The sequence below is a fragment of the Anabrus simplex genome, chromosome 9 (genome assembly GCF_040414725.1).
Source record: "Anabrus simplex isolate iqAnaSimp1 chromosome 9, ASM4041472v1, whole genome shotgun sequence".
Taxonomy (NCBI): domain Eukaryota; kingdom Metazoa; phylum Arthropoda; class Insecta; order Orthoptera; family Tettigoniidae; genus Anabrus; species Anabrus simplex.
The window spans coordinates 37,401,971-37,425,123 of record NC_090273.1 but is presented as its reverse complement, the minus strand read 5'-3'; the positions used below and the strand labels follow the sequence as shown (position 1 = coordinate 37,425,123).

The window sequence follows — 23,153 nt, the reverse complement described above, 5'->3', positions numbered from 1 at the left end:
CCCTAGGTTATGTTACACTCGGTACATTAAGGAAGGGCGGGCTTGCATTCTAACCTACTACTTCATAAGCATTTGGTCTCTAATCTTCTCCCTCTGTCCAACCCCCACAGCGTATTGCTTATCACTATTAACTGCCGTCCTTAGTGGTCCGGCTTCGATTCGCGATACTGCCAGAGATTTAAGAATGGGAGTGTGGCTCAAAAAACCTGCATTACCTCATGATGGTTACGTCTCAAAATTCGCGAGGTAAAATTACCAGAGAATAGTATCAAAACTCACAAATACAAAACTAGTAGCTAAACTAACATTCAAATGAGTCTCAAAATCACGATTTCAGTCAGCAGATGACTGCGATGAGCACAGGAGGAATGAGATGCGCGGTGACTTACGCTGCCTTTCAACCCATGTTTGTCTATCCATGGGATTTCCCATGTAATTTTAAAAGGAATCATCACCCTACCACAGACATAATTCTCCAAGTATAACACTGGCCTTTACTCAGCTATTCTGTTTGGTGTCAACGAGCAGTGCACAGCATGGAATTCATTACATCGCCAAAGGGTAAACTACATTTAGTGTAAAACGGTTATAGGTTTTATAAGCAGCGAAAGAAACAAGTTGGGCGAAACAGTATGGTTTTGTCATAAAAGTCTCTCATCCGCGTGTGCCGGTACAGTTATAATTGCAAGTGACAATAGCGTTTTAAGCGAAAGAGCCCAACAGTTTCTATCTTATGTCCGTGGGTTTCTCAACTTCCTGTCACGTATACTTATTGCGAGACTACACCACAGGTGAACCTCTTCATGAGAGCGGTGCCAATCACCAGAGAATCGGGCGAGTTGGCTGTGCGGTTAGGGGCGCGCAGCTGTAGGCTTGAATCCGGCTGATAGTGGATTCGAACCCCACTGTCGGCAGCCCTGAAGATGGTTTTCAGTGCTTTCCCATGTTCACACCAGGCAAATGATGGGGCTGCAATTTAATTAAGGCCATGACTGCTTTCTTCCCAGTCCTACGCCTTTCCTATCCCATCGTCACCATAAGACCTATCTGTGTCGGTGCGACGTAAAGTACATTGTAAAAAAATACAGGATGGAACGCAGTTCCGGCTGGCGCTAACAATGGACCTTTTCGCACTGTTCCGATTATATTTTCAAACAATTACAGTTGTTATGTGGGAAGGGTGGGGCATTTATCCATTCTAGAAGAATCGGCCCGGCTCGTGAGTTCTGAGACTGGTCCAGGTAAAGAAACCTACTCTTACTAATCCTCTTCTTGGAATTCGTGAATTTCGATACTCGTGAATTCTGAGATGACACGCTCGGGGCACGTGTTTGCCTGTACCCTTTGAAGACCTACTTACCTTTAGTAATGATATAGCCTAATAACCGTAAAAGCTATGATATATGTGTGTAAGCATTTTCATCAGGTATTCCGTGTGCAGAGCGTCACTTTACTAAACTTGCCTAGAAAAGGACTGTGTGAGCGTAGACCTGCACATAAATTAAGCGCTGGTACCGAACTTTGTTCCCAACTAGCAGCCCATTAACAACTTAGTGTACGTGCTGATTGTATTGGCTAAGTACACATGATGGAAACTTCACCTCTGACCAGCAAAGCTTTCTACGTAATACTCTAAGTCTAGTCGGACCACTGTGTAACACAGGATTAGTTATTTAAATGCAGAGGTATATCAAAAGCTTTATAAATTTTAACTGTACTAATCAAGAAAGTCGAAGGGTGGAAGAGTCGAAGTTACGAATAAAAATGTACAGGTCTGTAAAAGGTAAGGTAAGGGTTATTCTGCCCGAAGGCAGGTGCGAACCTCCGCAGAGGTGTTCCTGAGCCGGAGTTTACGTGCGGTAGGGTGGCCAGTTCCTTTCCGCTCCTCCATTCCCTTACCCCCCCCCCCCCACCAACAGCGCGTGGCAACCCATCCAACTCCTGACCACGCCCAATGTTGCTTAACTTCGGAGATCTCACGGGATCCGGTGTTTCAACACGGCTACGACCGTTGGCTGGTCTGTAAAAGGGTTATATATAATTCTATTTTCTACAATTTTGTATTACGTCGCACCGACACAGATAGGTCTTTTGGTGACGATGGGATAGGAAAGGGCTAAGAGTGGGAAGGAATTTTCCGTAGCCTTAATTAAGCTACAGCCGCGGTATTTGTCTGGTGTGAAAATGGGAAACCGCGGAAAACCATCTTCAGGGCTGCCAACAGTGGGATTCGAACCAAAACCTATATACATTTTAACTGTACTAATCAAGGAAGTCGAAGGTTGGCAATGTATAAAGGTAGGTATAAAAATGAGGCTGTTCTTCTTGTCTCTGTCCGTTTCTGATGTCGGAACCATCTCGGCTGTGCTTTCTCTGTTGTGAGCTTCTTGTAATAACTCAGTCGATGTCTTGAGAGTCCAGTCTCTTAGGTTTTCTCGCCAGGAGATTCTTCTTCTGCTAACACCTCGCTTTCCGGCTGTCTTTCCTTGCCAATAAATGGTAACTGTTTCTCATGATGTGATTGAGGTATCGAAGCTTTCTCGTTTTTACAACGGCCATTACCTCCATATCCTTTTTCCATCCTTCCAAGGATCTCTACATTTGTAACATTTAACATCCTTCGGTAGAAACACACCTGAAAGGCCTGCTATTATTTATTAACTGACTTTGTTGAAGTCTAAATTTCAACATTGTAATAGAGAACAGAAAACACACTGCAGAGAAAAGTCTCGCTTTTTTCTTTTTTGTGACTAATGCCTGTTGCTCACGGTAAAATTTTCTGTCAAATTTATTGTACAATAATTTAATTTTATAAAATGTATGTTGCTCACGGTCAAATTCAACTTTTATAAAACATTTTATAAAACTTTTTATAAAATAGGACATGTTCTATTCCGTAACATTAATTTTACGAAACGAACCAATCTGCGAAGCTGACATCACGATGATGTTGGCGCTACGTCGTGAAAAGATTGCGAAGCTCGATTGTAAACAAACACTTCTTTCTAAAATGGCAGGATCCGGGTGAACTAAGGAAGCTGTTAGTGTTTTACTGACGAATACCAGAAATATCCTTGTTTGTACGAAGTTAAAACACCACTTTACCACAACAGAAATGCAAGAAGAGAGGCAGAAAACACAATCGCCATAACCCTATATGAATGCTGGTCTTCTAACCTCAACTAATTTTCGACCAAAGACAGCAATCCTCTACCTTCTTTTCTTATTTTGATCTAATCCTGAGTCCAGCATTTTCTGGCATTTATTTTCCTCATTTTTACCACTATACAACATATAAGTGCAGCTAAAGGAGCAAGTTTTACTTTGTTTGTTGGAGCCATACTCTTAAACACACCGTAAGTTGAATAGCTGATTCTTGGTTTAAAAGTGTATCGATAGGTGGCAGCACATACAAATCTTAGTTCAGAAGTGAGTTCATAGATGGTCATCCTGATGCTTCGATGGATTTTTTAAAATAATTTTACCGTGAGCAACAACTTGTTTTTACCAAAATTTTATAAAATTAATTGTACAACAAATTTTATGAAACATTTTACCATGAGCAATAGGAATAATGGTTACTCATGGCTTTTAAAATGTTCTCCTTTCTTTCCGAACACAGTCGTGACTTTTCCTATGGAAATTGAGAGGAATTAATAAGACACTTCCACACAGCATAGAAACTTAAAACATAGTACCAGAGTCCAATTAAGTCCTCGCCTGCCTCGTCAATCAAGGGCATCTATCATTTGAACTACAGCAGAGGAAACTTCTAGCCGACAAACGCAATGCTAGGAAAGTGCGTATGAATAGCAGAAGTATCAACCCTCAAGGACTAGTGGCTACCCAAGACACCGTCTGCCGACATTGTAGAAGTGTCTGTGGTTCCAGAATTGGATTATACAGCCATCATAGAACCCAAGTGATTTGAATTTTATCTTTGGAAGACAATCATACTTGTTAAAGTGTGATAGCCTATTAATAATAATAATAAGTTCAGAAATAAGAAAGGCCTTTGTAAAATTCTTTGTCTGGTGTGTACTACTTTATGGTTCTGAGAGTTGGACTACTGGAAAAAAGGAAAGAGATTCATTGGTATCAACTGCAATGCGGACTTGGAGGAAAATGATGAGGACATGCCGGACTCAAAAAAAAAGACGAATCGAGATATTCTGTATGTGTATGTTCAGTCTTCAGCCCTAAGGTTGGTTGAATCCTCAACAGCTCCGCCATCGGCTGTCATTGATGGCCTAGCCATCACTGAAGAGGCGTACTAGGGAAATGAGGAGTGAGGTAATTTTCCGTTGCTTTCTTCGAGATGTTCTAAAGAAAACTTTAACGGAAACTGATAAAGAATATGGAAAGAAGGAAGTTAAAATTTGTAAGTCATATTCTGAGACATGTCTTCCTTGTAAACGTTTTTGAAGGAAAAACATTACAAAAGAAAGGAAGAGGAAGACCAAGGAAGATATACTTCGAGAATACGAGAAACTTGATGGGCTGTAAAGACTACAAGGAAGTGAAGAGAACAGCAGGATTGGGAGGAGAATGGTTTCACGGACAAGGCTTAGCTTTTACTGTATGATGATATGGTTATTAGGGTCTGCCTGGCCGAGGCGGTAAAGGCGTGCTCAGTTCGCCCGGAAGGACGTGGGTTAGAATCCCCGTCAGGAAGTCGTAAAATGTAAGAAACGAGATTTCCACTTCCGGAGGTGCATATGGCCCTGAGGTTCACTCAGCCTACACCAAAAATGAGTACCAGGTTAATTCCTGGGGGCAAAGGCGGCCGGGCGTAGAGCTAACCACTCTACCCCATCAAGTGCCGCGGTTAACAATGGTGGAAGCCTTTACCTTCCACTCCTGCAAGGGCCTTCATGGCCTGTACGGAGGTGTCTTTGTTTTGCGATATGGTTATCATTATTACTGTATTATTATTACTATTATTAATATTAGTATTATTATTATTAGCAACTTATGGCTCGTTGAGGAAAGCAACGGGAAACTATCTCACTCCTCATTTCTCTAGTACGCTTCTTCATTAATGACTAGGCCATCTATGACAGCTGATGCCGGAGCTGTTGAGGTTCCAACCAGCCTTCGGGCTGGGTATTAAACATACACATTATTTTATTATTATTATTATTATTATTAATATTATTATTATTATTATTATGAATAAGAAGAAGAAGGAGAAGAAGAATGATTCAGGTTGCAAGTGATAAATTTCAAACTCTTACCGTACATAGAACCAGTCTTACGATAAATGTACCTAGTGAAAAATTTGCACGTGCCGGATAAAGCAGCCGTACTGCCCATATTCTGTGATATATATTTCACTCTTTAAACACTTCACGATGGAAAACAAAGAATACAGATGGTATTTATGAGGAAACTACATATCTCAGGATTCACGTCAGTTCTGATGAACACGGAAATTAGATATTAATACACGACAACTCATTGTTCGTAAGCGTGCGTTTATAATTGAAGAGGATACGTTATACACACGGGGTTAATACCTTGTAATCCTATTATGATGTTGACCATCGTTATTTCATCATGTAATTCAAAAGCGTGCGTCTATATATGGCCTTATTAAGTAAAAAGCCCTATAACATTATATTTTCCCGACTTCAATTTTCTGTAATTTAAATCATACTTAGGATTCATTTGGGCTATTTCATTTTAGATTTTGTTAACTTTTTAATATCATTTCTGGCTCGATATTTGCTTGCATGGTCATCACTTCTTTACATTAATTTATTTTCTGAGCACAAACTATCTTATCTATCTTATTCTATCATTCCTTAATTCCTCCCTTCTTCCTTATAGGGTGTCCTTGAAAAATATGGATTCAATATCTTCGGGGATATGTTCCCTTACCACTACCATCAACGATCACTATGTCTTCGACGTATATTTCACAGCCTGTGACCGCCATCCATTGCAGTGCAGCCTTTTACGCTACGTCGCTTGAAATCACACATTTCTTCAAACACCCCTGGCTATTGTCGAATTGCATCACAGCTAATTAACATGTGTTCTCGCAGTATATCCAAATTATTTATGATGACCGCGTACACCATGGTATTTACATGTCTCCAAAGCCAAAATCTAAACGGTTAACGTCAGGCGATAGCGCAGGCCAAGGTATTGGTCCTCCTGTACCAATGCTTCGCTCATGCGACACCCGTGTTAGATGTGACCTAACTTTACAACGAAAATGATCACGATGATGGTGCTTGCTGTTTAAAGGGACCTAACATCTAGGTCATAGGCCCCTAATGGTACCATATGAGACGAAATGTAATGACAATTTAAAAGTCCAAAATCATTCCCTGACCAGAATTCAAAACGTGATGACAAAGAATGAATGGGTGAATATGAATTTAAAACAATCAGCGGATCCGACCCGCAATGCCCCACATTCCCAAAAACGATCGTGAAACTACAATATTACTGGCCAAGGGACTGCTTCTAAAGCACAATCCTGAATCGATTATGCTTTTAGCCTAAAAGGGTCCAAAGTCCAGGTCATCGGGCCCTTATAATGGTACTTATCTCTATTAAAGTAGAACCGTGGTATTTATCATGTTGGGGTACTAATCAAAAGTAGCGTAGACTCGCGGTATTCCACACATTATGGTACTAGTCGCAGGTAATGTAATACGCGCATTTAACACAGACCTATGGTGTTTCTCACATTGCGGTGCCACTTACAGGCAACGCAAACCTATGATGTTCCTCACATAGGCGTACTAATCACGAAGACTCGTACTATCCCGTGGTGTTCCTCACATAGTCAGTACTAATCATAGGCAACGCAGACCCACGGTGTCGCTCATATAGTCAGTACTAATCACAGGCAACGTTAGCCCGTGGTGTTCCGCATGTAGGGGTACTAATCATGGGTACTGTAAATCCCACCCTGATTTACACCCTGTGTAACCTATTTTGTACATAATATAGTGGTACTACTCGCAAGTAAAGGCGACTCATTGTGTTCCGCGCGTGATGGTTCTAATTACAAGTAGTCTCATGGTTCTAATTCGATCATCGTTTGGTCGTTCCTTATAGTCACCTATTACGACATGCAGGGGATGCAGTGGGTGTATTATGCGTCAGCGTCCCCCACGTAATTCCATATTTTTTAAAAAAAATGTATATGACCGTCCGAAAACTATTGGAAATTTGTGATCATTGACAGTAGTGATAGCGGACAATAACTCCGAAGATACTGTTTTTTGTTGTTTTTTTGCTAGCTAGTGGCTTTACGTCGCACCGACACAGGTAGGTCTTATGGCGACGATGGGATAGAAAAGTCCTAGGAGTTGGAAGGAAATGGCCGTGACCTTAGTTAAGGTACAGCCTGGTGTGAAAATGGGAAACAGAGGAAAACCATCTTCAGGGCTACCAACAGTGGGATTCGAACCCACTATCTCCTGGTTGCATGCTCAAAGCCGCGCGCCAACGCACGGCCAACTCGCCCAGTAGATACTGGGTTTGCGACTAATGTTTATAGGACCTTACTTTGTTGCGTACTGCCTCCAACGTAAATACAAACCTTTTTTAAAGAAAGTTGATCAAGTGATCCAATTTCAACTCATGATGTTTCAAGTCCGTTTACCTGTTACAGGATCACGAGAAAATGAAAGATCTCATGACATTTGAAGATAATAACTCGAACATCCTGACAACCCCCTTATATGAGGTGACCTCCTACCTGTGTGGGGTCTGCATTCTTGTATTGTTCTCCCCTCTTCGTACAGTTCATATCACAACAATCCATACCATAGCAAAGGTTCAGTTTTGAAAGACATTCTTGGGGCCGGAGACACTGAATCCTTAATTGAAAAGTGAGAAATGTTATGATTTTGAAGGAAATTCAATCTCATGATTTATTTAACACTGACCAAAGCCGATCTGACAAAGAAGCTCACAGTTCACATGCACATTGCGAAAAAGAGACAAACGTGTCTTCGTTGCCGTAGGTTCGGCTGTAGCTGTCACAATGAACTTCTGCAGAAGGTGAGCTTCTTTCTCCCTTGTTGGTTGCACATTGAAAGACTCCTAGCAATTTTCTACATCCACTTGAAACCATCGACACCTGTGCATATACTAGTTCAAATATGACAAAGAAGCACTTTGACAGCTTTCTTCAAAATGTATTATTTTCAAGCGAAAAGACTCTCGTGGTTGTTCACTCCTGGAGTATATATTGCAGCAGAGATGGTTCTTTAACCGCTTTCATTCTATACGGCATCGACTTTGCATTGGAAGAAGTGTCTAAAGATGTAATAGTCTTATTCATACTCTTTATTAGTATTTGATTAGTGTAAGGGGCGATCAAAACGTTTCCGTTTGACAGCCGTACAGTCCTAAATCGGGATGACAATCAGGAAAAATAGCAAGGAGCATTGAGTTGCTCACCCCAACGACGCACCAGGTTGAACATTCCCCTGCGGTAAAACAACGTGTCCTGATGCATGAAGAAATATGTAACCTCCTGCTGCACATCCTCGAGATCCATTGCTGGCGCACGAATGGTTGTGCGCCGGTCCGGTCTATTCGTCTCATCCACCGCCTCATGGATGAGGCTGGCCTTCGAGGTCGACCGGCGTCTTGTGTCGAAACGCGACCCGCGCATAACTTGGTGCGCCATTCTAGAACGGTGGTTCCTGACAGACATGCTGCCCCATACACAGTATTCATTCTCCGTTGGACGTTCACCGGTGTTTGTCCTTCTGCAGACAAAAACAGAATAACAGCACGTTGGTCCTGTTTGGACGCATTTGGTAATAGTATTACCCTAGTTTACGAGGCCGCATTTAACGCACACGGCTTGGCACGACATGACTGATACTCTAACCCCTTTGCCTACTTGTCCGTGCTTACATATTCGCATCGGAGTCGGGCTATGTTTCATCCCGATACAGCAACGACCTCAAACGGAAACTTTATGATCACGCCTTACATTAGCATTTGGAACGTGGCATTATATGGGGCAGAGACGTGGACATTGAGAAGAGAAAATTAAAAAAGCCTAGAAACGTTTGAAATGTGGGTGTGGAGAGAATAATCTGGAAGGAAACAGTGAGAAATGAAAAGGTATTGGAAAGGGTTGGTGAGAAGAGAAGATTGCTACAAGTTATAAGAGACTGGAAGAAGAACTGGATAGGACACTAGTTGAGACGGGAGTGCTTTTTAACGGAAGCACGGTAAGGATAACTTTACAGGAGTCTGAGACGATGGAGAAGGTATAAGATAGATGACATCAAAGAAGGAAATAAATGAAATGGCATATGGCTTTTAGTGCCGGGAGATCCCAGGAGTGGTTCGGCTTACCAGGTGCAGATCTTTTGATTTGACGCCCGTAGGATGAAATGATGATGAAAACAACACATACACCCAACCCCCGTACTAGGGAAATTAACCAATGATGGTTAAAAATCCAGACCCTGCCGGGAATCGAACCCGGGAGCCCTGTGACCAAAGGCCAGAACGCTAACCATTTAGCCAAGGAGCCGGACATCAAAGAAGGAAGAACTTGCAAAAATCTGAAGAGGATGGCAGAAGACAGGAGAGCCTGTAGATCTGCCGTGTGAAAACCTGCCTGGGCAGAACACATTATTATTATTATTATTATTATTATTATTATTATTATTATTATTATTATTATTATTATTATTATTATTATTATTATTATTATCTTCTGTCGATACATGAATGTCGTCAAGCTTATTACAGACATGTCTATCACCAGAGCACCAAATTAAAATATATGGCATTAGGGATAACTCAATCAAATTACCACATCCAGATTTTGGCTCGTCGCTGTACAAGAACACAAGTTATCGACAGGTAAAGGTCATGAATCCTGTCCTACCCTCCGTTTGTGGGGGACGCACACGAAGAATTCACCCACGGTATTCCCTGCCTGTCGAAAGAGGCGACTAAAAGCGGCGACCAAGAGATGATGGACTTAGAACCAAGAGACTACTTGTGAATAGTACTTTTACGTGACGAATACCACGGATCGACGTTACTTGCGATTATCCATGAGGCTACGCTACCTAGGATCTTATATGTCTTATCAGTTTGCTTCTTCTTCTAGTCAAATTTCGCCAAATCGCTCTCCTCTCGCCAAATCACTTAATTCGTGAATCCATACCACCTTCAGCATTTTATGTAACACCACATTTCAAAGGCATATACTTTCTTCCTTTTGAACTACTTATTGTCCATGTTTCACTTCCCTACAATGCCGCGCAGTTGACAAAAGTATTCGAAAACATCTTTCTAATTCCTATATCAGTGTTTTTTTGTTTGTTTTTGCTATTTGCTTTACGTCGCACCCACTATCTCCCGATTACTTATCAGTGTTCAAAGTGAGCAAATTTCATTTCTTAAGAAAGGCTTACTTCTACCACCGCTATTTATTCTACTATGCCCACGTAACAATGACATCAAAGAATATTTTCTTTTACCACCTGACTTCGTTCGACTGAACTCCAAACATTTTTTGGGGGATTTATTTTCTTTTTGTGATCCTTTCCGAAGGAAGTGTCCATACCATTCAGCAATTTACGTCCCACTAGCTACTTTTACCGTTTTCGGAGACGTCGAGCAGCCGAAATTTAGTCCCGCATGAGTTTTTTAACGTGCCAGTAAATCTACCGAAACGAGGCCGGACTGAGCCAGGATCGAACCTGCTTTGTTGGGGTAAGAAGGCCAGCGTCTCTATCGTCTGAGCCACCCAGCACGGCACTCAGATAAAATAACAATATCAACAGCAAATCCCACAGTTTAGGTTTTCTCTCCTTGGATTGTGTTTCCCTCTCCAAATTCCCCTTTTTTTATTTACCACCTCTTCTATATAAGCATTGAAAGAAAGAGGGAAAAACTACAGCCTCGCCTCATTCCTTTCTGGATTGATGCCTCTTTTTTCTTAGCCCTCGATTCTTATCAAAACAGCTTGTTTTCTGTACGGATTGTAGATAATCCACCTTTCTCAGTATCTGATCCTGATCACCTTCAGAATCTCAAATAGCTTGGTCCAATCAACATTATCGAATGCATTTTCTAGATTTTCGAATGCCATGTACATTGGGTTGTCCTCTTAATTCTATCCAAGAAGATCAGAAGTAAATACAGAATTACTTCACGTGTTCTTATATTTATTTTGAGCCAAACTCATCTTTTACCTATTCATCTTCAACTTGCTTCTTCATTCTTTTGTAAATAAAACCTGTAAAAAATTTGCAAGCGTTAGCTACTAATCTTGGAAGTGCTTGTTCAAATTAACTTAAATGGTCCATTTCTTTAATTCTGTAATTTCCTTCGTGGTAATCAATCTCTTCTGCGAGCTTCGTCAATTTAATATTTAAGATGCTTGGTAGTCTCTGGAGTGATAAGCTAATCGTATGGAAGAATCCATGCTTGAATTTTCAGAAGAAAGTCCGTCGATTAGAACCGTATTATAGGCAACAGGTCACAATATTTAAAAACGTAAAACTAAATGCATGTCGAAAGGAATGTTGTCCATCATCCATTCAATGCACTCACCTTATAAGAGATCTGTTGTGTGCTGCTTTATTGTTGTATCTCAATAATCAGTCAGGTATCTGTTAATACATATATATACTGTATATTACAAGTTGCTTTACGTCGCAACGATGCAGATAGGTCTTATGGCGACGATGGGACAGAAAAAAGCTAGGAGAGTGAAGGAAGCAGCCTTGGCCCTAATTAAGGTTCATCCCCAGCATTTACCTGGTATGAAAATGAGAAACCACAGAAAACCAACTTCAGTGAGATCAGTAAATATGCACGCCGGTCCTGCGGTCTAGATGCAGCTAACCTGACTACTGAAGAGAGAATTCCGGTTCGATCCCCGGCTAGATCGAGGGCTGGTTTGAGGGCTGATTTAAGGTCTACTCAACCTACGCGAGAAAAATCGAGGAGCTATCTAATGTTGTGGTAGAGGACCCACTCTACAAATCCAAGAGAATCCTTTTCATTCACCTCGTAATCGAGAGCCCGTGAGAACCTTGGGGATTGGTTTGGCTGGAAATATTTATAGAGTTGTTTCCTAGAGATAATATAAGCCAGAGTTCTCAAAATATTGCCTGCGGGTTACATCCGGCCCACTTGCGAAAAATGTATAAAACTATATAACTAGAAAAGTACGTTTTGTCAGAAAAACAGATGCGGAGCGAAATAATTACGAATTGTTTAACTCAATGAGAGGCCACTAGGCGCGTTCCTGCCCCTCCAATAACACAGTTTATTATTATTATTATTATTATTATTATTATTATTATTATTATTATTATTATTATTATTATTATTATTATTATTATTATTGCTTTCAGTCGCACCGACACAGATAAGTCTTAAGGCGACGATGGGACAGGAAAGAACTAGAAGTGGTAGGGAAACGGCTGTGTCCTTAATTAAAGTACATCCCCAGCAATTGCCTGGTATTAAAATGGGAAATAACTGAAATCATCTGCAGGGCTGCCGACAGTCGGGTTCGAACCAACTACCTCCAGAATGCAAGTTAACAATGTTTCTTATCTAATTTTGTGGCTAGCTGTAGGTGCGAGCATACTTTCTTTTGTTGAAAAACAAAATGTAGGGGTAAATTCTGTGACCAATATTTAACAGATACTTTATTTATTCACAGACTTAATTAGCGTCACAGTTTGACAAGATTCTGTATTTTAAAGGCAAGTTTCACATTTGTCAGTAAAATGTTCTCGAGTTTTAAAGAGCGCACCGAAAACATTGCGCAATACACCTTTACACTTTCATTACCGCCTTCAAATACTGATAAAATATCTTCGTCCAGCCCCAACTGAGATTCTTCTTCATCTTTTTCTACCACTTTTCCCACACCTGTGGGGTCGTAGGTGAGAACTGTGTCGCACATCTAGATTCGGTCCTGTTTCACGGACGGATGCCCTTTCTGTCACCAAACGTATATGGAGGGATGTTATTACTACTGCGTGCTTCTGTGGTGGTTCGTAGTATAGTGTGTTGTCCGAATATAAAGAGGAAAGTGTTGGGACAAACACAAACAACCAATCCCCGAGCCAGAAGAATTAATCAGGTGCAATCAATATCCCCCACCCGGCTGGGAATCGAACCCGGGACCCTTGAACCGAAGGCCTCAACGCTGACCGTTCAGCTCAAGAATCGGACCCCGCCCCTACTGAGATTCCAATCAATCAATCAATCAATCAATCAATCAATCAATCAATCAATCAATCAATCAATCAATCAATCAATCAATCAATCAATCAATCAATCAATCAAACAATCAATCAATCACCTCTGATCTGCATTTAGGGCAGTAACCCAGGTGAAAGATTCCCTGTCTCTAGTTTACCTAGCCTTTCCTTAAGTAATCACAAAAAAAATTGTAATTTTATTGAACTTTTCTCTTGGTAAATTATTCCAGTCCTAAACTTCTTTCTCTATAAAAGAGTATTTTCCCCAATTCGTCCACTTAAATGCCAAATTCATCTTCATATTGTGATATTTCCTACTTTTAAAATCACCACCCAAACTTATTAGTCTACCAATGTCATTTCACGTCATCTCTCCTCTGACAGCTCGGAACATACCACTTAGTCGAGCAGCTCGTCTTCCTTTCCCCATGTCTTCCCAGCTCAAACTTGGCAACATTTTCGTAACGCTACTCTCTTGTCAGAAATAACCCAGAACAAATCGAGCTGCTTTATTTCGTATTTTTTTCTAGTTTTGAAATCAAGTTATCCTGATGAGGATCCCATACACTGGAACCATATTCTATTTGGGGTCTTACCAGAGACTTATTATGTGCCCTCTCCTTTACATCCTCACCACAACCCTGTAATAACCTCCTAACCATCAGTACACTTTATTTACAACCCCATTCATTTGATTACCCCAACGAAGATCACCTAGGTATAAACAGTGAACCCAATGAGGAACTTTCACACCATCAACGCAATAGTTAAAATTGAGAGGTCTTTCCCTATTGGTGAAACTCACAACATGACTTTTAACCTCGTTTACAATCATAACATTTGCAGCTGCCCGTCTCAAAATATTGTTTATGTCTTTTTGCAGTTACAATCTTGTTATTTATTACTCTCTGCAGCATAACATCATCCACAAAATGCCTTATCACTGATTCCATTTCTTTACTCATGTCATTTATATATATAAATAAACACAAAAATCAGCCGGTCTGAGTGACTCAGATGGTTGAGGCGTTGGCCTTCTGATCCCAGTTTGACAGGTTTGATCCGGGCTCAGTCCGGCGCTATTTGAAGGCACTCAAATACGTCATCTTCGTGACGGTACATTTACTGGCAAGTAAAATCTCCTCTGGGACAAAATTTCGGCACTTCGTGGTCTCCGAAAGCCGCCAAAGTAGTTAGTGGGACATTAACATTATTATTCATGAATATTCAATATTACTACCTTGAGGAATTTGATTATAAGAGCAGATAATGCTTCACCTACTCTAAGCGGCCCTCAGGGTTCAGTAATTTGGAGACCCCTGCTATAAGTAACTGATATTAGCAGATCCGATAATTTAAGAACTGACCACGATGGCTTCAGACTAAGATTTTAGGTATCAAAAAATAAAATCTCTTCGCTTGAACTCCTGAAATAACTACGATTATTTCTTCTCGGACTCTCGGCCAATTTTCCCAGTTTCTTTTCTAAATAAAAAATGATTGCACCTAATAAGACACGACCTGAAAATGTCTTCGTATTCGAGTAGTAAAATAATCATGATGCTCCACGCTTATAATAAGTCATCGACATGAAATTAAGAGACTAACTTGATATATTATTCCCAAATTCAGTTTGGTTTGGCAAGTCATGAGACCGAAGGATGTTAGGATCGACAAAGAACTCCACCATGGATAACTAGAACAAAAAATATGGTAGTCGTATAGAACACTTCTAATACTGTTACTACTAAAACCACACCACATGCCGCAAGAGCTCCGAAGGGCCATGGCCTACCAAGCGACCGGTACTCAGCCCGAAGACCGGCAGTTTACGAGGTGTCATAAGGTGGGCAAGACGAATCCTCTCGGCCGTTATTCTTGGCTTTCTAGACCGGGGCCGCTATCTCACAGTCAGATAGCTCCTCAATTCTAATCAATTAGGCTCTTAGGCTGAGTGGACCCTGAACCAGCCCTCAGATATAGGTAAAAATCCCTGACTTAGCCGGAAATCGAAACCCAAACTCGGGGCATCCATGTAAGAAGTAGGCCCGTTACGCCATCTACTACTGGCGATTGGTCTCTGGAGAAATCGCTACAAGATTTTCAAGTTGACGCAAGTGAGCGATGTTGGTGTCTAGCACGAAGTCTAACGCAGAAGATGGCACAATCCCATAGTCCCCGAGCGTGAAGAAATATAAGCAATTGAATTTAAAATCCTTGACCCAGCCGATAGTCGAATCTGGGAACCTTTGGAGCATAAACCAGCATGCTAATCAGTTGGCGACAGAGTCATGAATAATAATAATAATAATAATAATAATAATAATAATAATAATAATAATAATAATAATAATAATAATAATAATAATAATAATAATAATAATGTGTCCAACACTTGTCCCGTTTATCTATTAGGTGATAGGATATGAAGCGAGATAAATCTCCGTAGCGAATTTTTACGACTGGATGCCCTTGCTGACGTCAACCTCATCAGACGAATGGATAAGATGAAATGAATCACGTTTCATGTGATAGTAAGGAGCGAGGTGGTGAAACCCGGTGCCGTCACATAGTCTACTCGTGTCAAATAGGATCAAGGGGTCTGCTCAAGGCTTAATGTTTCCATCCGACGGATGAATCACCATCAACTGCGTCATATTGCCTCACTCCATCAGAACACTGGGGAGAGGTTTGGAATTGAATCCAGGTTTTTGGCACGCAATCTAGTGTAGATATACCACCACCTCTCCTAACTTGTCGGCCAACATTCTGATGGTAAACCTTTTTCGACCAACGGGATTCGAACCGGCAAACCAAGGTCTCAGATCTATACGTATACTTAAAGCCGTAACGATCATGTCCACCAGGCGGGAAAATTATAACAAACATGAACGCTATAACATAAACGTGTAATAATAATAACAACAATAATATGAAGCGAGTTGGCCATACGTTTAGGGTCGCGAAGCTGTGAACTTGCATCGAGAGAGAGTGGGTTCAAAACTCTTTGTCGGCAGCCCTAAGGAGGGATTTCCGTTGTTTCCTCTTCTCATATCAAGCAAACACTGGGGCTCTACCTTAATTAAGGCTACGGCCGCTTCCAGGTAAACATTATTGGACGATCTATTGCTCATTTTGATTCATTCTATGAGCTAAGAACCAAATGTTGCACTAGAGGTCGCCTCCGTACCGACGTCTTGTAACAGAAAGTGCCGAATAGACTTCATTAAACCAGGCTTGAACACGCCGTACTGGAATACAGAAGTAGTTTGTAATTGTCCTCGTTAAAACCTCAATGCACTACGGTATAGCAACACAACTGACACTGAAACAGAGCACACGCAGACATCGATTGCCCTCTCCATGTTATTAAAATACCGGCCTATTTACGAACAATCTCAGTCAAATACGAGGCTGAGTCACTATAAAAATTATTCTGTTTTCTGTGCCAATATTCATCAATGGATAGAAAGAGGCGGTTAACAGTAATTGTAGTAATTTAGAAAATTTCCCTGGTTTTTCCATTCCCTTTTCATGATATTATTATTATTATTATTATTATTATTATTATTATTATTATTATTATTATTATTATTATCTAATCAGTTTACTCCCCACAGGTGATTTTTACCCGGACACAGCGAGGGATCAAACCTCTACCGCCTCAAGGGCAGTGTCCTGGAGCGTAAGATATTTGGTCGGGGATACAACTGTGAAGGTGGACCAGTACTTCGCCCAGGCGGCCTCGCCTGCTATGCTGAATAAAGGCCTTATGGGGGATGGAAAGTTTGGAAAGGATAGACAAGGAAGAGGGAAGGAATTGGCCGTGGCCTTAAATTAAGTATCATCCCGCAATGTACCTGGAGAAAAGTGGGAAAGCATGGAGAACCACTTCGAGGATGACTGAGGTGTGAAACGAACTCCCATCTGCTCAGTTGACCTTCCGAGGCTGAGTGGACCCAACCCAGTCCTCGTACCACTTTTCAAATTTCGTTGCAGAGCCGGGAATCGAACCCGGGCCTCCGGGGGTATCAGCTAATCGCAATAACCACCATTCAAGATTTTAGCAATAGTATAATATTCATATTATCTTTCCATTTTATTTCCCACCTCTGTTTCCAGATAGTTAACACGTAATGCTCTCGTACTTTTACACTGTCTCAAGAAATGTGCATTTCCTATCTCATCGTCACACAGAGTAAACATACCGGTTCTGTCCCAACTTCTTCAAATGCCTCAATCTTATTAACTCCTATTATCCACAATATTCCCCTTCTGGTAATTGATCATTTGTTATTCTCATGCCTGGATATAGTATACATATTGGTGAATTCCTCTAGAGTTCTGTTTTTTCCCTCATCTCTTAGCATTTATATTTCAGTATCTGCTGCTGTTCTGTGCCACTTTCTTTAAGATTTTCCTTTCTTCTAGGTTTCTGTCCCAATAAGTCCCCATTCGAATTCCTTCTAGTAATTGCTTTAAGTTACCCGCCCAGTACCCGTCCTACCAGTGATTATAATTAGCTAGTGTTAGGGGTGTACAACAAAACTGTACTGGTGTGCAGAAGGAGCTAGTGTTAGGGGTGTAACAAAACAACACGACTCCTTGGCTGATTGGTGAACGTGCTACCTTTCGGCTCAGAAAGTCCCGGGTTGGATTCTCGGCTGGACTGTGTTTGTCTCTTTATCTTCATGCAATGCACCATATTACTATTCACCCGAGGAACAGAAAACAATGAATAATTCCGCCCACACTTCACTTTGGATTGCCGTCCGGAAGATATCCCGACCGTAAAATTGGGTCCAATTAACATCAAGTGCATGTCTACCCAATGCATGTCTACCCCTTGACACTGGGTCGAGGATGTGATGAGAAAAAATGAAAATCCAGTATTCGGGAGATAGTGGGTTCGAATCCCACTGTCGGCAGCCGTGGAGAGAGTTTTCCATGGTTTCCTATTTGTACAGCTGGCAAATGCTGTCGCTGTACCTTAATTAAGACCACGGTCCTTTCCTTCCCACTCCTAGCCCTTTCCTGTCCCTACGTTGCCATAATACCATAGCGGTACGACGTAAAGCAACTCATATTGAATGTCTCTACGGCCGGATACCCTTCCTGACGCTAAACTCAATTGAGGAGCTAAAGGACTTATGCTGAATTAAATTGGGTAAGGAGGTGCAAGGAATAGCCTTTATGGCTCAGGTGGCAGCGCATCGACCTCTCACCGCTGGGGTCCGTGGTTTAAATTCCGGTCATTCCATGTGAGATTCATTCTGGGCAAAGTTGAAGCAGGGCAGGCTTTTCCCCGTAGGAAACTCTGGTTTTTCCTGTCATCTTTCATTCCAACAACACTCTCCAGTCTCTTTTTATTTCATCTGTCAGTCATGCATAATTACCCCAGAGGAGTGCGACAGGCTTCGGCAGCCGGCACAATTCATATCCTCACCGCTAGATGGGGACTTCATTCATTCCGTTCCTGACCCGGTCGAATGACTGGAAACAGGCTGTGAATTTTCATTTTTTCGGGTGAAAACAATCGGCTGAAGCCAATGAATAGGAACTCTCCCGGCATTTACCTGGAAGTGAAATTAGAAAACAACAGAAACCCATTCTGCGGACAGTCGACGAGCCTGGTTCCATAGTGATTGCGCGTTAACACGCACGGCCACTACACTTGACCAAGTGCCAATCCCAAAATATCGTGATAAAGAACTGAAAGAGGAAGATATGTAATAAAACAACAATCTACTATCCTACAATACATTTGTCCATAAGAGAAAGTTTGACGTAAGATTACGTTTCTGCTTTAAGAGCTGGTACTACAGACCTTCTGTACCTGTTAATCTGAGAAGCTACTTATTGTATAGCATACCATTCAATGTTCATTGAGCCTAGGACTTCATACTCACGGAGCCATGTGTGATAACCAGGGGGCTTACGGAGTCTGACACTAATACCTATTCACATGTGTCAAACCCCTCCTTGTAGCATTTTCCCACAATTTCTCCTCCCCACCATTCATTCTCTTCTGAAACCGACGGCATTACTCTGAAGAGGTCATTCTTAATCCTTTGACCGATTAACAGAATTCCGAAGACCCATACACGAAAGTCCTTTCTGTGTTCCTAAATTCCATGTGTGGTGTGACATAAACACTAAACGAATTATTAAACCAATATTTTTTCACGATTTCAAATCTCGATGCTTTTCTTAAAATAACAACCATCCCCGCAATCTATAACGTATATTAATTAATAACTTGTCCACCTCTGTGGTGCAGTGGTTAGCATGATTAGCTGCCAACCCCGGAGGCCTGGCTTCGACTCACGGCATTGCCACGAAAATGTGAAAAGTGGTACGAGGGCTGGAACAGGGTTCACTCAGGCTCGGGACTTCAACTGAGTAGAGGGGAGGTCGATTACTACCTCAACCATGCTGGAAGTGATTTTCCGTGGTTTCCTACTTCTCCTCCAGGCAAATACCGGGATGGTACTTAAGGTCATGGCCGTCTCTTTCCCTCTTCGTTGTCTATCCCTTCCAACCTTCCCATCACCCCCCCACACACACACAAGGGCCATATTCAGCATCGCAGGCCGTTTGGGTGAGGTACTGGTCCTCCTTCCCAGTTCTATCCCACTCGCAAAGTCTCACGCTACAGGACACTGCCCTTGAGGCGGTAGAGGTGGGATCCCTCGCTGAGTCCGAAGAAAAATCCAACCCTGGAGGGTAAACAGATTAAGAAGAAGAAGAAGAAGAATTACTAATTTGTGATGTATTAAAAATATTGAACAAATTACCATCTCTTTTTGTATATCCAAGGAACATAATTTTGGATTGCATGACTGCGGCGCTTTATTATTCTGCGTTTCGTTATTGGAAACTATTTAAGGATATATTGCACACACAAAATCTGACAATAATGTCACCTTACCTGTGATTACAGCAATGAATCCAAACAGAAATCGAGCTATCCTCTTCAGTTTGAACACAGTCAAATGTGGCATTGTTTGGATAAAAGAACGTACACACTAGTTATATCACACTGGGACACACACGTTTACCACTTCTTCCGTTGTTTCAGTCATTCCGAAAGAGCATGCTCCGCGATTTCTTTTATAACGCACGGGAGTAGCAAATGTCAGTGACGATATAAAAACGTGCATTGTTCCTTCGAAAGGTTGTCAAACTTAAAAAATAAAAATCACAATCAACACAAATTGAAGAAGATAAAAACCTGAAATGATTTACTCTAAATCGCACACTGATATGAAATATGCATTCGGGAATTTCATTTAATTATAACTTATTTTTAACAAATGACGGGCAGTGTCAAATTGTTCTTAACTTTTCTAAACGCTCCATTATTTTCCTGATTTTTATGTGATTCTGTCAATTAATGACAAGTATCTTATGAAGAAAATTAACTTATGTTACGAACGTTTCTGCCGCGACTTGACTAGTCTACGCACGCGGTAAGAATTCCCTGAACACGTGTTCTCTCGCCGACCAACAGCGGAGACCTACTAGCAGCGGGCTCTGTATGCTGCCCCTTCCCAGGACCATACTGCAACCTGCCGCACGGAGCATGCGCTGTACTAACACGAACTAGGGTGTTATCTAAGACTGTGTTGAATAACTATGCCCATAACATGCACGTATGTTCTTCCTGAAGAGAAAGGTCAGTGAGCATTGGCCTTCCTAAGTGGAAGGAACAAATGCAAGGGAATATTTGAATGGTATAGAGCTTCATACAAGTCTTGTAACTTTAAGGACTTGTGGTTCGAATCCTCCCCATAATAATGATCATAATTCCGTGATTTGTCACAAGGCTATTTAGGCTCTTCAGTATATAAAATGGTGTGTCTTCGAGTCGAGAAATTAACCAGATAGCGCTAAAATCGCTGACCCAGCCTGGTGTCAAACCAGACCACTCTAAACCGAATGTCAGGACGTTGACCATTCAGCCTCTGGCTACCAGTCTGTGAAATGAGTTTGCTTAGAATATAATTTGACCATGTGACTCTCCCCAAAGTAGAGTATAATAATAATAATAATAATAATAATAATAATAATAATAATAATAATAATAATAATAATAATAATACCGGGCGAGTTGGCCGTGCGGTCAGAGGCACACGGCTGTGAACATGCATCCGGGAGACAGTGGGTTTGAATCCCAGTGTCGGCAACCCTGAAGATGATTTTTCGTAGTCTCCCACTTTCACACTAGGCAAATGCTGGGGCTGTACCTTAATTAAGGCCACGGCCGCCTCCTTCCAACTCCTAGGCCTCTCCTATCTCATCGTCGCCATAAGACCTATCTGTGTCGGCACGACGTAAGACCACTAGCAAAATTATTATAAATTTCGTGTGGCTATTTCTAGCCGAGTGCAGCCCTTGTAAGGCAGACCCTCCGATGAAGGTGGGCGGCATCTGCCATGTTTAGGTAAATGCGTGTTATTGTGGTGAGGATGGTACTATGTGTGGTGTGTGAGTTGCAGGGATGTTGGGGACAGCACAAACACCCAGCCCCGGGCCACTGGAATTAACCAATGAAGGTTAAAATCCCCGACCCTGCCGGGAATCGAACCCGGGACCCTCTGAACCGAAGGTCAGTACGCTGACAATTCAGCCAACGAGCCGGACAATAATAATAATAATAATAATAATAATAATAATAATAATAATAATAATAATAATAATAATAATAATAATAATAATAATAATAATGTTACGCACGAGCTACAATAAAAATTCTCTTTCTCAGAACACTAAAATAAGTCACTATGAAACGGTTCTGAAGCCAGTAGTTAGGTATGCTACCGAAACCCTATCCAGTGCCAATAAAGGACTCCTTGAAGAACTGGAGGAAAAGGAGCGCAGAATAATTAGGAAAATCATGGTATCCAAATACAAAAATTACAGACACGGATCTCCAAAAGACGGACACGATTTTACGGTCATCTCAAACGAATGGATGGGAACAGATCGACCAAACAGATCATTCATTAAATTGATTCAAAGCCTAAAACGACGATGCCTAGGTTTAGAGACTTTCAAGTGCTACAGATCAAACCGGACGACGCCTTTTACAGAGATCTTTTCTGAAGAAAGTTAGTGACGAACGGGCTGAACCGAGACGAGCATCCGAAAAGAAGACACGGTGTCCCTTGTACAGAGTAACACAAGCAGCCCCACTCAGGAGGAGAATGAGGGAATTCTGTGCTCAAAAGGGAGCAAAGTTTACTGCTAAATGTAACAAGACTTAACATGTTCCTCGATGGCCCCAGCGTATAATAATAATAATAATAATAATAATAATAATAATAATAATGTTTTACGTCCCTCTAACCACTTTTACGGTTTTCGAAGACGCCGAAGTGGCAGGATTGTGTCCCGTACGTGTTTTTTCATGTGCCTGTAAATCTACCGACACGGGGCAGACGTATTTCAGCAGCTTCGAATACCACCTGAACCTGGTAAGTTGAACTCAGAAAGCCAGCGCTTTAACCCTCTGAGCCACTCAGTCCGGAGAGTACAGCATTGAACTGAAAAACAAGAAAACGTAACACTTATAGAAAAAGATACGTTTCTGAAATGTACTTTACAGTTATGCTTATTATAATTTAATTTTTAGTAATTGTTATATTGATTATGCATTATACCCGGCTCCTTGCTTGAAATGTTTGGTATTGTTGCCATAGGTTCAGAGGGTCCCGGTTTCGATTCCAGGCAGGGTGAGAAAATTTAACCACTCCTGGCAAATTTCTCCGACTTGGGGGACTGGGACTTTATGTTTGTCCCGATAGACAGCTTTTCGTACACACATAACACACCACACATTATCAGTCACCATACGAATAAGCAATACTGAATAAATCCCCACACATAATGTTGGAGCTAGGAAGGGCATTCTGC

General features: G+C 41.4%; 1 protein-coding gene across 1 annotated transcript in view; it reads right to left on the bottom strand.

Moving 5' to 3' along the window:
- Positions 1–20,712, bottom strand: part of LOC136881047 (uncharacterized) — a 341,118-nt gene extending 320,406 nt beyond the window's left edge. The window contains exon 1 of the mRNA XM_067153643.2: positions 20,167–20,712. Coding sequence (XP_067009744.1) covers positions 20,167–20,239 — 73 coding nt within the window. The 5' untranslated portion in view covers positions 20,240–20,712. The remainder of the gene's footprint in view (positions 1–20,166) is intronic.
- Positions 20,713–23,153: the final 2,441 nt, after the last annotated feature.